The sequence below is a fragment of the Impatiens glandulifera genome, chromosome 6 (genome assembly GCF_907164915.1).
Source record: "Impatiens glandulifera chromosome 6, dImpGla2.1, whole genome shotgun sequence".
Taxonomy (NCBI): domain Eukaryota; kingdom Viridiplantae; phylum Streptophyta; class Magnoliopsida; order Ericales; family Balsaminaceae; genus Impatiens; species Impatiens glandulifera.
Genome location: NC_061867.1, coordinates 30158508 through 30175360, shown reverse-complemented (window position 1 = coordinate 30175360; position 16853 = coordinate 30158508). Strand labels below are relative to the sequence as shown.

Genomic DNA, 16853 nt, shown 5'->3' with positions numbered 1-16853 from the left:
CGCGCTAGGACCGAGAGCTGAAGACCGATGTACCCTAGGACCGACAGAAGAGACCTGCTCCCGAGTTCGGTTTGATTTGCGATCGAAAGGCTGTTTTTTTTTTTTTTGCTTAGCCACGGTCTAATTTTTTTTATTTTGTTTTATATTCATGCATTATAGATTTAAGCTTATTTTTGAGGCTTTGTTTATCTTCTTAAATAGGTTTGTGGTTTGTTTGATCCTATGTTAGAATAAAAATTTTAAAATTAAACACTTAACTAAAAATTAAATCTAACCTAACTTAGACTAGGATTTTTTTGTATGAGTTCTCTTGAACTCAAAATTTTTATAAACAAAAAAAATTAAAAATATAAATAGAGCCTCCACAATATTTATCAATCACTTCAACAAAATTCTTAAAAATCAAATTAGACATCAACTAAAATATTGATCAATAATGTGCTTAGTCTTCTTAGTCTTGATCCTTTAGAAAAAACCTTGTATGTGGATTACTTTTTTAGGCTTCTAGGTTTGTCTTTGTTCTTATTCTTCCTTGCCTTTTCTCTTATGCTATCCTTAAAATGTTAAAATAGAAAATTCTAAAAAGTAAAGTTTAAAAAATTTAAATAATGGCCAAAATTAATTAGTAAAGATTTTCGGGACGTTGCGTGATATAGCGTCTAAAAAACTTTTTTCTCACTCGTAATCAAACGCCAAACTCACCTATCTTAATTTCCTAATTTTTTTAAATTATGTGACAACTCTTTAGTCGTGAGATTGATTAAAAATTCAAAAAAAAAAAAAAAAAAGCGTATGACATATTTTCTATTAAATATCTCAATCTCTTTCAGAATCGACGAGATGATAAGTTATAGAGTTAGTCTAAAAAAAATCAGTTTTCTAAAACTTAAATTTTCGATTATCCTAAAATTAATTCCCCTCACAACATATGGATATCGTTCCAGATTTTCAAACTTGATGATTTTTTTAATCAATCACAAGTTTAAATAGCATGATATGATATGTGAGATTTATTTAAAATTGAATATATGTCTAAACACCCTCAATTAACATATGGATATTAGATACATCTTTTTAGCTTAGCGAGGTGGATATCATAGCCTCCCTGAGATCTTGAGTTCGAGTCCGTTATGCGGCAAGTTTCGCTCGCCTAATTAATTGGTTAAATGCGTTTGCGGGCGATGTATTTAATCTGCGAAAATTAGTCGCAATCTGAAGAAGAAGCAAATCCCAACATTTAAAAATATATATATGAATATTAGGGTTTTTATTTTGGAATACAAAACTAAACATTATGATATTTTGGTCACGCAACATGCATGCGTTTCTAAGGCTAAATAGAGATTTTATTATTGAAATAAAAATATTTTAATTAATAAATTGATAAGAGTTTTGTGATATGTTTGATTAGACTTCAGCAATATCTTCATCATCAAATACTAGATTTTGAATATAATTCTTTTATCTTGTTTTGAAATTCTTACCAGCATTTTTATTAGTTTGTCTTTATGGGAAAAAGAAAAAGTAACAATAAATTAAGTGCAACTGAAGTAAGGAAAATTGGAAGCATTATTATTGTGGCATTTATTTTGGTGAGTTGATTCCTGTGAAGGTGTATTCTTCACGTTATAAATAGAATTTGGATCACGAGAGTGATATTGAGAGTCACTTTTGAGTAGGTATATGGGTGTCGAAATATTTGATTTCAGTTAAGATATTTCCAAAACTCACAATTCTACCTTTGATTGTTGAAAATTCTAAAATTTTCTATTTTTTATTACTTTATACAAGTTTGATATTTGTCATGAAAAGTTATTGATTATATGGATGCTCTTGATTCCTTGAAGACTTAAATTATGTGGGATCCCCCAATATTTCAAGAGGCAATTTCATGTCTACCCAAATTTCAAATTTTTTTTTAATAAATTTATTTTTTTATTTTCATTCCCAAAATATACTTAATTTTTGTTAATTTGAAAGATAAAATTAGAGAGGGACTACATTATTAATTACTTACGAAAAAAGATAAACAATAAGAGAGAAAAGAGAAAAAATTTTCCCTCTCTAATTTCCTTTCCCAAATTTCTCTCCAAAACATTTCTAATATATAATATATATAATTAAAATTAATAATACTTAATTAAATAATTTAAATATTATATATTAAAATAAAATATATTAAATAAATATTAAAATAACACATATTTTATTTTTATTTAAAATACATTACATAAAAAAAATACAATTTCTTTTTATAATTCAATTTTATTCCTACAATTCTTGTCTTATCTTTGTTCAATCCAATTTTTGAGATAATATCAACGGGAAATTGGACGAAATGACCCTGCAAATAAGGGAAATTGCATCCGTGGTCACCAGATAATTGAAATTGATCTGGTGACCACTTAATTTTTTTTGGACGAAATTACCCTTTTCGCGTAACGCGAAGGGACTTCGCGTTTCGCGAAGTGAGACGCTGTGAAAAGTCCAGAATACCCTTACTATATAATAAAATCTGACCATCTTTTTTTCATTTCTTTTCTTCTTCTTCTCTCTCTTCCCTTCCGCTTTTCTCCTCCTTCTCTCTAATCTCGCCGGCGACGGAGTTCAACGGCGGCACTCAATGAGCTCCACGACGAGCACAAGCATTGTAGCAATTGGTAAGTTTATGTATATCAAGTTTATTGTTGTTCATTTATGCATTTTCGAATCACTGCGTTGTTTAGGGTTTCATCTGATGATACTTCACGTTTCGCGAAGTACTTCCCGTTTCGCTAAGTACTTCTCGTTTCGCTAAGTACTTCCCGTTTCGCTAAGTACTTCCCGTTTCGCTAAGTACTTCCCGTTTCGCGAAGGGTTTCCATTTCACAGTATTAATTATCCCGTTTCCCATTTTTCTTGCAGCCGAAGTTTTCGTTTTCTATAATGGAGAGTGGAAAGTTGATGCTAATGGAATATGGTTTTTTGATGCCTCTTCAATCAAAACATTGGATTTACCCCAAAGTACTCGTTATGCTGAATTAATTGATAAACTCCATGAAAGACTTCAAGTGCAGAAATCTACCTATGATTTAGTGCTGCAAGTGAAGTATGATATTCCGAATATCACAAATCCTAAACCCGTTTTTATTGAAGATGATGAGGATCTGAACATATATTTATCACGCTTGATTTTGGGTAGAACCGTGTCACCATTGTGTGTGTCTGTAGTAGAGAAGTCACAATTTACTAAAGAAAAGATACCACTACTTACCTACCCAACTCAAGAAAGTATTCTCCCACAATTGACTCAGAAAATTGTACCAGAAGCTTTACCCTCGGAGGTCTTTGTTGAAAGTAATGAAGCCGGAGATAACTCTTTGCCTCACATCCCACTTACTCAGGACTTGCATGCATCGATACCTACACCACATAGTGCGAGAAGAGCATCAACGGGTACACCTACTAGTGCAAGAAGATCATCATTGGGTACACCATGTAGTGCAAGAAGATCATCATTTGGTACACCATCGACAGACATATCACCGACAAACATATCACCGACAGACATATCACCGACAGACCCCTCATTTGCGTTGGCGTTAACTACTGAAACTGTATTGGAAGTGGGTGCCTTGTTTGAAAATAAAAAAGAACTACAACTGATGCTATATAAATATGCGATGGCTAATCATTTTGAATTCAAGGTGGAGAAGTCAAGAAAACATCTTTGGTATGTGAAATGTTTGGATGAGAATTGCAAGTGGAGATTGCGTGCCGTGAAAGGTAAATTATCTGAGATGTTTGAGATCCGGAAATTCGACCAACAACACTCATGCTCAGTTCTATCTAGGCCAGAGAAGAAAATGCAAACACCAGCATGGGTTATTGGGCAATGCGTGAAGAGTAAGTATATGGACCATCACCATAATCACTTGCCTAAGAAAATAATTGAAGACATGCAGGCAACTTATGGGGTAAATTTGACTTATAATAAGGCTTGGAGGGCTCGGGAAATGGCATTAGTGGCGGTGCGAGGAACGGTTGAGGATTCATATGAAAAATTACCCTCATACTTATATATGTTGGAGAAGCATAATCCTGGTACCATAACAGACATCCAAACAGACGAGGTCGGGCACTTCAAGTATATGTTCATGTCCCTAGGCCTCTCTATTAGGGGTTTCAAAGCATTTTGTCGTCCCGTATTGTGTGTTGATGCCAGTTTTCTTAAGCACAAGGTGGGAGGTCAACTATTGGTGGCTATTGCATTAGATGCTAATGAACAATTATATCCTGTCGCATTCGGAGTTGTTGATTCAGAGAATAATAACTCTTGGACTTATTTTATGCAAAAATTGAGAGAAGCAATTGGATTAGTTGATGATCTCGTCTTCGTATCCGATAGACACCCAAGCATCGCCAATGCCTTATGTGCTGTTTTTCCAGAAGCATACCACGGTGCGTGCACATATCACATAAAGATGAATATCAACGCGAAATTCAAAACTGATAATTGTCATATGGAGTTTGATATGGCTTCTCGTGCGTACACCGTCCACGAATTCAATCGTTTTTTTGACAAGATAAGGGTTAAAGATAATAGGATTGCTGCCTATTTGGAAGAAATTGGATTTCAAAGATGGAGTAGAGCATTTTTCCCCGGTAAGCGATACAATCAACTGACAAGCAATTATGCTGAGAGTTTTAATAGTCAGAGCAGGGAAGCCAGAAAGTACCCCATTTCCTCAATGGCCGAGTATTTAAGATTGACAATACAAGGTTGGTTTAATGAGAGAAGAGAAAGAGCGTCCAACCACCGAGAAGTGTTATCTCCAACATATGAAAAGTGGTTACGTGAGGGATTCGAGAAGGCTAGATTCTATACAGTATCATCGCTTAACCGATTCGAGTTTTATGTGCATGACAATGAGTCTCATTTTAAAGTCAATTTGAAAGACATGAACTGCACTTGTAGGGTATTTGAAGTTTCTGGTCTTCCTTGTACTCATGCAATGGCTGCTGCCCGTCACCGCAATTTGGTTTGTTATGACTTTTGTTCAAGGTATTATTCAGCTCACATGTTCAATCAATTTAACCAATTGTTTAATCGTTTTATTTTCCATTCTTACAGATATTACACAACTGAATCTTGGATGAATGCATATGCGGAGACATGTTACCCTGCTGGTGATGAAGACGATTGGGATATTCCCGAAATGATCAAGGAACGCGTATGTCTAAAACCACCTGTCAAGGTTAAGAAAGGGCGCCCACAAACAAAGCGTAGGTCATCTCAAGGTGAGGTACGTAAGGCTCCGAGACGATGCAGCTCATGTGGTGGACTAGGACATAATAGGGCCACATGCAAAGCAGTCATGCCTGCTCCATCTACTGCAAAAGCATCATCATCTAAGCATCATGACTCTTCTTCTCAACAGCACGAGCCATCATCTCAACAATATGAGCCTTTAGATTGATTGGGATAAGTTGTATAAGTGTTTTGTATAAGTTGTATTATGTACTCGGATAAGTTGTACTCGGATAAGTTGTACTCGGATAAGTTCTACTCGGATAAGTTTTAATCGGATAAGTTGTACTCGGATAAGTTGTACTCGGATAAGTTGTAATCGGATAAGTTGTAATCTGTATGTTGTATCTAGTTTATCTGTGTACTGAAGGAGTACTTAACGCTTCGTTAAGTGCTTAACGCTTCGTTAAGTGCTTAACGCTTCGTTAAGTGCTTAACGCTTCGTTAAGTGCTTAACGCTTCGTTAAGTACTTAACGCTTCGTTAAGTGCTTAACGCTTCGTTAAGTGCTTCGTTAAGTAAAACTTGGTTTCAGTGAGTTTAAGTTAGTTACTTGATACATTGATTTATATGTTCAATTCTTTGGTATGTAAATATCATAATACCAACCAACCAGACTACATTAAAACTACAAATATTTTAACATTAAATGTAACTTAAGTTGAAGTTCTACCCAAAAAGTAATACAAGTTCAGAATACATAAGCACAAGTCAAGTTCTATCCAAAAATCAATAAACGATTACAATACAAACTAAGGTTCTGTAATTTGATGAAATAACCGGACCGCCATCTTTTGTCGAAAAAACTCCATTTCATTGGAAGTCACATTCTCTACACCTAAACCAGCAGTCAAGTATTCCATGTGCATAAGCATAAATACACCACAATCCCCACTTTCATCTGCTCTAGGTACTTCCCCATATTTGGCGACTGCATTTTTGGCTGGGTGTGGCAACCTTTTATATGTCAGTTTCTGGAAATTGAAATTAGGATACCGTTTTAGCTCAGCATCACTGGCTCCCATTGCATATATTCGTGGGAACATCTCACACAAAGGTCTCATGTATGGATCGAGATTCCTATAAATACTCGAGTCGCAGTCATAAACGTCAATGTGATTATCTTGTACACGAACCACGCACAGTACCCAATGCTTGTTGCCAATGTTCAAAGGCACGTAAATATCGTCTACTACTGGCCATTCTGGCATATGTCTATGAGGCGCTCCCCAGAAGTACTGAGAAAATACGTCTGCTATTGGAAATTTGTCAGGATCTTTTTTATAGTTCGGATACTCTCGCCTCATCATATCTGCTAATAAGCAATCCCCTATTGATACTTTGCAATGTTTATATGTCTTGGGATATTGCTCAATCCTTTTGCGCAACAAGTGGCAGACTGCGTCGATTTCCTACAAAATGGGGGAAAAGGCAGCATATATCAAAAACCTTATTCATAACTTAAAGAATTAATATGAAATGCAAGACTTACAGGATCTTTAAGCCATGTGGACTTTGTTAGAACTCTAACAAACAACTTCTTTCGTGCTTCGCAAGTAAACACAGTCTTTGTCTCATCATTGGTAGCTTCATCTTTCAACCAATTCTGTAATTGAACCAACAACTCATCATCAAATTTTTGAAGGGGATTGATAGTTATTGGATCATTCGTCTTTGGCTGTTTTGACAAAGAAGGGTTGGTGTAGTCTTCATCTTTCTTCTGCTTCCTCACTCTTTTTTTGGGAACTACTCCTTTAGGTGGAGTGTTGTATAATTGGAAATCATCATCATCGTTCTCATCATTCCCATCCCTCGAATCCTTCCCATCCTTCCCATCGTTCTCATCCTTCCCATCCGTGGCATCCTTCTCAACCTTGACTGTCTTCTCAACCTTCCCGACCTTGAGTTTAACCTTCCCAACCTTGGCTTTCTTCTCAACCTTGGCTGTCTTCTCAACCTTCTCAACCTTGACCTTATCCTTCTTTTTGTCAATTATTTCTTGCATCATATCGTAGAGCAACATCTCCCCACCATCCACCTTTACATCAGTCTGAATCTCAACCTTCTCCACCTTCTCAACCTTCTCAATCTCCCCACCATCCACCTTTACATCATTCTCAGTCTCACCACCATCCACCTTCACATCATTCTCAGTCTCACCACCATCCACATTTACATCAGTCTGAATCTCAACCTTCTCCACCTTCTCAACCTTCTCAATCTCCCCACCATCCACCTTCTCATTACTATTCTCAGTCTCGTCCACCTTCATCACACTATCCTCCGCCTTCCTATCCTGCAAAAATAGAATAACAGTGTGGTTAACGTTTACTTCCCGAAACATTAGACTTCGCTAATCAAATCTTACCTCAGTTTTATCCTCCACCTTCACACTCTCCTCCTCCACCTTCCCATCCTTCATCTCCATCTCATTCGTCATCATATCCTCCACCTTCTCACTCTCCTCCTCCACCTTCCCATCTTTCATTTCCATGTCATTCGTCTTCATCTCCTCCACATTCCCTTCCTGCAAAAATAAAACAACAGTGTGGTCAGTTAAGAACAACAAAAGATAAGTACTTAACGAAGCGTTAAGTACTTAACGAAGCGTTAAGTACTTAACGAAGCGTTAAGTACTTAACGAAGCGTTAAGTACTTAACGAAGCGTTAAGTACTTATCGCTTCGTTAAGTACTTATCGCTTCGTTAAGTACTTAGCGAAGCGTTAAGTACTTAACGAAGCGTTAAGTACTTAACGAAGCGTTAAGTACTTAACGAAGCGATAAGTACTTAACGAAGCGATAAGTATCTTCATCTTACCTCAGTCTTGGCCTTCTTTTCCAATTTGCTCTTCTTTTTCTTCTTCTTCCTCTCCTCCTCCATACTATCTAATTTCACAATTAAAGTGGCCATCCTTTGGTTGGATTTGGCTAATAACTGTTCGCACATACTAACAACCAACTTTTTCATATAAGCCTTGTGATTTGTTTGAGTTTCTTCGTAAGCTGTTTTCATCTCTTTGAGCTCCTCCTTCACCTCTTTGATGAGCTCCTCCTTCAGCGCTTTTACCTCCTCTTTCAGCTCTTCACATTTACATCCAACAGAAGATGTTGGAGGTAATCCAGGAGTAGTAGCGGATGGGGGGCTAGGAATGTTGGCAGGACTAGATTCATAAGCAAGCTTCCTCTTCAGGTTTACTGCTTCTTTGAGATTAAGCGCAGCCTTTCTCTTCCGGGTGTTTGGTTTGGAAGTAGGATCTTCATGTTCATCCTCAGGTTCACTTCCCTCCTCTTCATCATCATAATCCTCCTTCACTAACTTCCCTTCTGTAAATCCCTCAAAAAATTCATCAGTTGACTCATCTATTTGTTCAAAGTCCTCACCACTGTATAACCTCTTCTCCATGGAGGACTCTTCCATCTCAGTCAGATCCGTTGTCTCCAGGACAGTCTTTATCTCGATCAAGGTGTTCTTCCTGTTGGAATGATAGACTAACAACCTTGGGCGTAGAGGATCATTAAGCTCATTCTTTCTAGCAAATTTAGGAACAAAACCTTTGATGACCTCATATGTCCACACTTGAAATGCCAGTGCAAACCCATAAATGTTATAAGCAAAAGGAGCATAAGGATCAGTAGTACTCTTCTTCTTCTTCTTATAATATGTGTGACTGAGATGTCTCATGTTCTTGTTCAAACCCTTGAGGGTGGCTCTAAAGGTCACTTTCCCCCAAGGAAATCGGAGGAAACTTTCCTCGTCTTCGACCATGTGGAGGATTTTGGCAAATACCACCCTCCTTGGGTCAAATGAAAATAGGTACAGGCAAATCAAGCATACCAGCCCCATCTTCCAGGCATCTTCCTTATCTCTACATCTCAAAAAAGCAGTCTCCAAGTCTTGCATTACTACACTCGACTTCCCTTTAAAATATTTTACCAACAGAGGTGGACAACCTCGACATTCTTCTTCGTTCACCTCAGGAAACCTTCCGAAGTTTAGGCCCGTCACCAAGGCGTACTCTTTCATACCAAACACAAGTTCTTGCCCATTGATATTGAAAGTAATCTCCTTGGAGGTTGAGGTTACCCTCCTAAGCAACATGTGATGTACAATAGTTCCTGAGAACTGCAACACTGGCGCAGAGACTATATATCGGAATTGGGTATTGTACACCTTCTCCACAAGATCCATTTCCTCAAACTTCGTTACAATCTTCTTAAGGCAGAGGGCGCTTTTCCAAGAAATACGTCCAGGGAAATCAGGAACGGTGGTTTCTGCCATCTACAAAAGGAACAACAACAAAAATGTAAGATCATATACATAGACCACATCAAACGTTAAGTACTTAACGAAGCGTTAAGTACTTAACGAAGCGTTAAGTACTTAACGAAGCGTTAAGTACTTAGCGAAGCGTTAAGTACTTAACGAAGCGTTAAGTACTTAGCCCTAAACCAGAAACAATAACCAACAACCAGAAACAAACATGCAAATATAATGCAATAATCAATAACCAGAAACAAACATTAAACGCTAAACCTAACCAAATAAACTGAAACAGCCAAAACCCTAAAACTAAACATGCAAATATGAAAACCCATAACCAAAAAAAGACATGCAACAACCAAAATAAAACTAACCTGAGATTTATGGGGAATAAATGATAGAGAGGGAGGACACGAGGGGGACGGGAAGATCGGCCTTGTCAATGTGTTCTTCAGTGAGACGGTTGTAGAGAGAGAGGAATCGAGAGGATAGAAGAGGGAAAGAAATGAATGTCCAAATGTTTTATTTTTTAAAATATATGGTATGGCGCGTGCATATACGCGCGCCTCTTCGTCTTCCTACGCGCGCGTGCCGAAGCGTTAAGTACTTAACGAAGCGTTAAGTACTTAGCGAAGCGTTAAGTACTTAACGAAGCGTTAAGTACATAACGCTTCGTTAAGTACTTAACGCTTCGTTAAGTACTTAACGCTTCGTTAAGTAACTAGCAGAAACGATATCATCTGCAAATATCATCACAGCCAAAAGAACAATCAATAAGATGAACCAATATGAACTAATAAACCAATATATGAACAAATATGAACATATATGAACAAATATAACCCAATATGAACAAATATGATTCAAAATGAACAAATATCACCAAAAAGAACATATTTAGGGTTAGGGTTTCATTAAGAATTACAAATAAGAACGTAAATCTGTTATATAAACATAGATTCGGGGATTAGGTTTCTTATCTTGTAGATTTCATTCATAATAGTCGATGTCGCCGGAGTTTACGCCGCCGGCGACAAAATCCGGAGGAAAGAAAGGAGGAGAGAGAAAGAAAATGAGAGAAATGAAGAAATTTGAGTATATATATCAATACCGTTTCACTTCGCGAAACGCGGAGTCCCTTCGCGTAACGCGAAAAGGGTAAAATCGTCAAAAAAAAAATAAGTGGTCATCAGATCAAAAATTAGTAAACATTACCACGGATGCAATTTCCCTTATTTGTAGGGTCATTTCATCCAATTTCCCATATCAACTTAATTTATCAACATATATTTTATTTTTATTTAATTTTATAAATATAATATATATAATTAAAACTAAACATATTAAATTAAGTAATTTAAATAAATATTATAAAAAATACATTACATAAAATAAAATACATATTCTATCTTTATAATTCAATTTTATTTTTACAATTCTTGTCTTATCTTTGTAATTGTCAATCCAATTTTTTAGTTTGAAAAATAATATCAACTTAATTTATCAACATTTTATGAAATTTGAAAATACGAGGAGTTGGACGTTATTACTCGTAAATAATTGAGAAAGGTATGGCGTTCTCATTGTCGATGAAGACTCGACGTTATAAAACAAACGAGTCATTTTTAAAATTCAATTCAAATTTATAAACAACTGGATCCTCCAAGGAAATTGGTTCCTTATAATTAATCGGGTCTGAATCAAGTACCTTTGGTCACCTTAATACCCAATTTTTCGGGGTAAGCTTGAGTTGGTGAAACCCCGAAATTTTGCCAAGCATAATCCACCACTTTTTACACTAAAATGCAGACTTGTTCGTCACCTTTATTGACTTCCCGAGAGACGACAAAACACTCATAAAAATCAATCAATCTTTTCAAATTATCCACGAATATATCAAATTATCCTTAAGCATATATTAGTAATTTAATTCAAATAAATTAACATGGGATGATACATAACACTTACAGTTTGTATTGCTGCAATGTGTTGTTAGCTGGCAATGACAACAAGCTAATGCTAATTAACTAACAATCATGGATCATCCACCATAGCGAAACTTGAGCAATTCTGGAGGTTCCTCTTCCATTATTCCTGCACCCGTCGTTCTCAAGTACTCTCCAATTGTTGTTTCGCGATCGGCAAGGAATGTGTGGTCTAAGAAGTTGTTGTAGGCTTCTTTGCCAAGATTCTTTGCTGCCAACACACTGCAACAGTGATGAACAAGTTATTCGACTAACATTCTAGATTCTATTTGAAAATGATCTCATTATTTCAAATAACCTAAATCATCAGTCTTTGATCATGTATGTCTCAAAATCAATCAGAATTACAAAATGTACCACTATTATTTATGTTCAGCGCTAAAGACCCCACTCTATCGGGATCCAATTTAGTTTCCATTTGTTTTCAAATTGGGTCATAATCTAATTATAAAGAAGAATAGTAAGTGATTACCAATGTCGGAGGTACACGCGGCAAGGTAAAACATCATCACGCCAAATCTTGTCGATATTATGTCTACCGTATCGATTGAAATAGATCTCGTGACTTCCTGCAGAATGATGGTAAAATTGTAGTAGGTATGCGCAACTGAGAAGCTCTAAATAACCCATAGTAATAACAAATTTAAGGCAGACTCATAGCTCAGTGGTAGAGCACACATACCATGTCTAAAAATATTTTATATCATATTACATAAATAATTAATTCTTACATCAAAAAAATTATTTTTTCAAATAATCACTTGATTATTCAAATACCCACATCAAACAAAGTCTTAGACCGAGGAGAATTGGATTCATTTAGAAATACCATCTCATATGTTTATCTAGTTTAGTTCTGGGTATTGATCCTGAAGAGATTCGGTTTGGAAACAGAGTATATACAAACTTATTATAGCCCATATCCAAATTCATATATGCCTAAATGGCTAAAACAAAAGGCAACGACAATATAATTTGCTCTTCTAGCCGGAGACAGTGGTTGATTGGGCTTGACAAGGGCAGAAAGATTTTGTCGCAAAGCTATCTACAAACTGTACAAATTTCATAATAATGAAAGATTAGAGCATCGGAGGGAAGCTTACACAACTGTTTGTGTATCCCAGTCAACTACACCTTTCATATCAAAGGTATTTGGATAAACATCCTTTTTTTCCTTCTTTATTCTTTTTTTTCTTTCATCAGAATCCTGATACAAAAGTGTTTCACTCATAAAGCTAATACACCAATTGAATCAGTTACTGTAAAATTACTGAATATTACCCAATATAACATAAGAGTGATAGAGTTAGTGAGTGCGGTTGTAGGAGAGGAACCACCAGTTAGTTATTATTTTCTATGTATAAGAATGTAAATCATGTATACAAAATTTATCTTCATCATAGAAACTCATGTGGTATCAGACCATATCCTCTGACAAGAATATCTCGAACAGGTCAGCAATTGTTCTCTTCCTCTTCAAATGGTTGTTTCTGCCTCGATATTCACGGACCACGAAACTCAACCAATCTCCACAAGTTTGGTTCAACAAATTTACAAAGTCAGTTACAATGTTTGAATATTCTCAAAGTCAAGTCGATTACACAATGTTCATAAAGACTTCAAGCAAGAAGAGAACTGATATTCTCATTGCGTATGTTGATGACAAAATTCTGACAAGGGACAATGACAAAGAATTCATGAACTAGACTTGTTGAAGGAAACATGTGAGATTTTGAATTTTGACACAAAAGATCTCGGACATTGTAAGTTTTCCACGAGATGGAATTGGCACGATCAAAGATAGGCAGACATATTTTGTCTCAACGCAAATATTCACCAAACTTGTTACAGGAAACATGAATGCTCGGTTGAAAATCGATTGACACTTCAATGGACCCTTGTAACAAGATTGCATCAAAAAAGGATGACATATTACTTCATAAAGGGAGAAACTAATGACCTTGTATATCACTTTCACACCCGACCAAATATTGGCTTTCTGGTGAGAGTTGTAAGTAAATTCGACTTCCCTACTCAAATACACATGAATGCAGGTTACGGAATCAAAAGATGCATCAAGGGGGCTCTAGGCAAAGACTTATTGTTTCAAGAGAATGAAAATCAAGAAGTTCTAGTATATTATTATGCATATTGGGCTAGAGATGTCAAGATTTACTTTAGCATATTGGGCCTATGTTTGGTAACCTGGTCACATAGACAAGTAAGAAGCAACTTAAAGTTTCAAGCAGTGTTGGAGATGATCTATGAGTCCTCACTCTCAATTTATGTGAAGGTGCATGGGCCCATAGAGTCCTTAAGGAACTTGAAATCATCGATGGCATAGAGTCCTTAAGGAACTTGGAATCATCGATGACAAGACTATCAAACTTTATTGCGACAACATACTGCATTTTTTTTTGAGAACGCTGGGTTCTGCATCTGTTTTGAAGTGCGACTCGCGGGTTAAGTATATAACCCGCAAACACACTTAACCATTTAACCAGACACAGAACTTGTCACCTGATGAGCTCGAACCCAGGACCTCAAGGAAGCTGGGATATCCACCTCTTGTTGCCGCTAGGCTAGAAGAGGGAATAACATACCGCCATTAATATTGCCAAGAATCTGGTTCATCGTGATAGAACCAAACACCACATCGAGATTGACAAACACTTAGTCCATAAGAAAGTTGATAATGGAATAGTGGAACTCTTTCACATTCCATCAAGATCTCAAGTTACATATATACTAACCAAAGCTCTACCAAAGATAATATTAGATGACATGTGTAACATGTTAGGAATATACAATCTGTACCATCCAATTTGAAGGGGAGTATAGAATTACCAAATATTACCCAATATAATATAAGAGTTGTAGAGTTAGTGGGTGCGATTGTGAGCAGTGGAAACCGCACATTAGTTACTTTTTCTATGAATAGATGCAGATCATTCTTCTGTAATTCAATATACATTCTATTTCTCTTATTCATAGAAACTCATAGTTACCTCATTGGATTTATGCTTATGCGTTATTAGAATGTTGGGACTAATTAAAGATGTGATTTAGTCAACAAGTTAATAAGATTTGAGTAGTCAAAAAGCAGCAGAAGCAGAAAGAGTACCAACCTTTGCACCTATTCTGAAAATATTCCTCATCAGTATATCTTGCACAAAGAACCTGAAAAGAAATGAATAATATAAAGGGAAAGTAAAAGAAACTGATAACATCAAATGCATATAAACAACATTTTCAGTATCATGTACCGCTGGAAGGATTAATGGCTTCTCATCTAGGGTTTGAGGAGCAACCTGCACAAACAAACATTGCTGTTTAAAATAAGGATGAGGGAAACGTATAATGAAATTGAGGTTGACATTCCATATGGAATCTTACAGCTAAGAACCGAAACTCGTGCTCCCTCTCGATGAAAGAAGGAATCTATAACAAATAAGAGATCAGATTTCACTACCTAGGCTGAGATACAAGGTCATGGAAAAAGAGAAAAATAAAACATAGGTGTGTGTACCTCTGCTCTTTTGATCTCGAAGATGGTAATAACCAGAGTCTCACCATCACATTGCTCAACACTTAAGCTCGATATTTCCTGACAAAAAAGAAAAAGCTTTCAGGATCATTGTTAACTCACTCAATTCCAACTAGTTCCACATCTTGCTGAAACCTGAAATGCGTGATCAAGTAAATGATCCAATTGGCCACTATATATCTAGTTCTTAAGAATTTGAAGCAGCTTATATTCAAATTTAAAAGCAATACAACTACTGATAACACTTTATTTTTCTACATCTATTTTACTCTTGAAGAAACGATTAGTTCTGGTACGCAACCTTCGTTTCAGGAATTGCGATGCCACGTTCAAAGAAAATTGGAGCTACATGGGCAAAAACACGTCTGAATCCGCTCAATCTAGCAACTCTAAAATTGATCAAATCTGGAAATGTACTTCTCGCACTGCGCTCTAATCCAAGAATGCATTGTCAAACCGTATAAGTGAATATATAAACAAGCAAACTAATATATCTCGGTATAAGATAATAAAAAAGTGCAAACTTACGTACCAGACAGTAGAGAACCAAAACCGCATATGGAGAGATAACCATTGGAATCAACGATTTTCTCGAAATCGAACTCATTTTGGAGCTCAAATGGTTGGGAAGAGATGTGTTTTCCGTCTTCGGATGACATGAAGATCGCAGAGGACCGCCGGAGATGATGATCGGAGTTATTCGGTAGATAACGGTGCAAAAAGTGAGGCTTCGCAAACGTAGTGGCAAAAGAGACACTTCCAAAAGATAATCGCCTCGATCGATGCTGCTGCTGCTGCTGCTGTGAACCGGCAAACGGCGGCGTGCCTGAGGTGCGCGGAAGAGAAGCACGCAAACTCATCCGATGTGACGATTGCGAGAAGAAGAGTTTTTTTCACCTACAAATATCAATTTAAACTTTTACTTGCACTTGCCAGGGAAATTTGACGAAATGACCAAGTACGGTCTAATTCAAAAAATGGACTACTCTTCATGAACCTTGCAAAATTCAGATTTTTGTTCGGTAAAATATTTGTTTGTCCTCTGCTCACTCACTACTCATTAACACGATTTACCAGATATACGTTTCAGAAATGATATTCTCAACGAAATTTCTACAAAAACTAATAAGCCACGAATCCGAGAGAGAGTAAAAAAATAATTAAATTGAAACTTTCTATTTTCCCCGAAAACCAAAACTATATTTTTTCTCTCTCTTTTGTTTTATTCTCTCTTTCTTTTTTATTTCATTTTCCTAAACTCACCGGCGATTCTCTTCTTTCATTTTCATCTACTTCTTTTCCGATCAATCGAAATGGTAAGACTTCTTCCGTTTATGAAACGTTTCATTTTTCCCCAAAACCAAAACCCTCACGACATCTCTCTCTTTATCTTTCGTTTCATTTTCCCAAAACCCAATCCACTACCGATCTTACTGAAACGTTCATCGACTTTTTCTCTTCCGATCGATCGAAATGGTAAGTCTTTTTTATTTCCTTCGTTTATCTTCCGTTCGAAATGATTGTCATATCAATATTTATGTTTAACGTTTATACTTTAGCTACTGAATCGATTTAGATTAGGGTTGTAAAAGATTTGGATATCAATATTCTATTTTAGCTGCTGAATCGATTTGGATTAGGGTTGTAAAAAAGAGTCTCGAAACTACTATTTTTGTCCCCGAAACCAGCATTTTTGGTCCCGAAACTACTATTTTTAATCCTAAAACCAACATTTCGGGGTGATTTCTAGTCCCAAACTTTGTGGGGTGA

At 36.3% G+C, this 16853-nt stretch overlaps 2 protein-coding genes across 3 annotated transcripts; both read right to left on the bottom strand.

Moving 5' to 3' along the window:
- Positions 1-5945: 5945 nt before the first annotated feature.
- Positions 5946-10799, bottom strand: LOC124943461 (uncharacterized protein PF3D7_1120000-like). The gene is made up of 7 exons (XM_047483961.1): positions 10767-10799; positions 9399-9569; positions 8109-8597; positions 7247-7585; positions 6782-6895; positions 6070-6701; positions 5946-5958 (listed from the first exon to the last, which is right to left on the bottom strand). The coding sequence occupies exons 1-7, from the start codon at positions 10797-10799 to the stop codon at positions 5946-5948; spliced, it is 1791 nt and encodes a 596-aa protein (XP_047339917.1).
- Positions 10800-11405: 606 nt separating this feature from the next.
- Positions 11406-16036, bottom strand: LOC124941830. Of its 2 annotated transcripts, none has more exons than XM_047482184.1 (8): positions 15616-16036; positions 15385-15515; positions 15066-15143; positions 14933-14977; positions 14803-14847; positions 14665-14716; positions 12009-12105; positions 11406-11758 (listed from the first exon to the last, which is right to left on the bottom strand). In XM_047482184.1, exons 1-8 carry the CDS (start codon positions 15941-15943, stop codon positions 11593-11595), a joined length of 942 nt encoding a protein of 313 aa, XP_047338140.1. In that variant the 5' UTR covers positions 15944-16036; the 3' UTR covers positions 11406-11592. The 2 variants fall into 2 exon arrangements, with proteins under 2 accessions (XP_047338140.1, XP_047338141.1); XM_047482185.1 differs by having other exon boundaries at positions 15385-15508; positions 15616-15776.
- Positions 16037-16853: the final 817 nt, after the last annotated feature.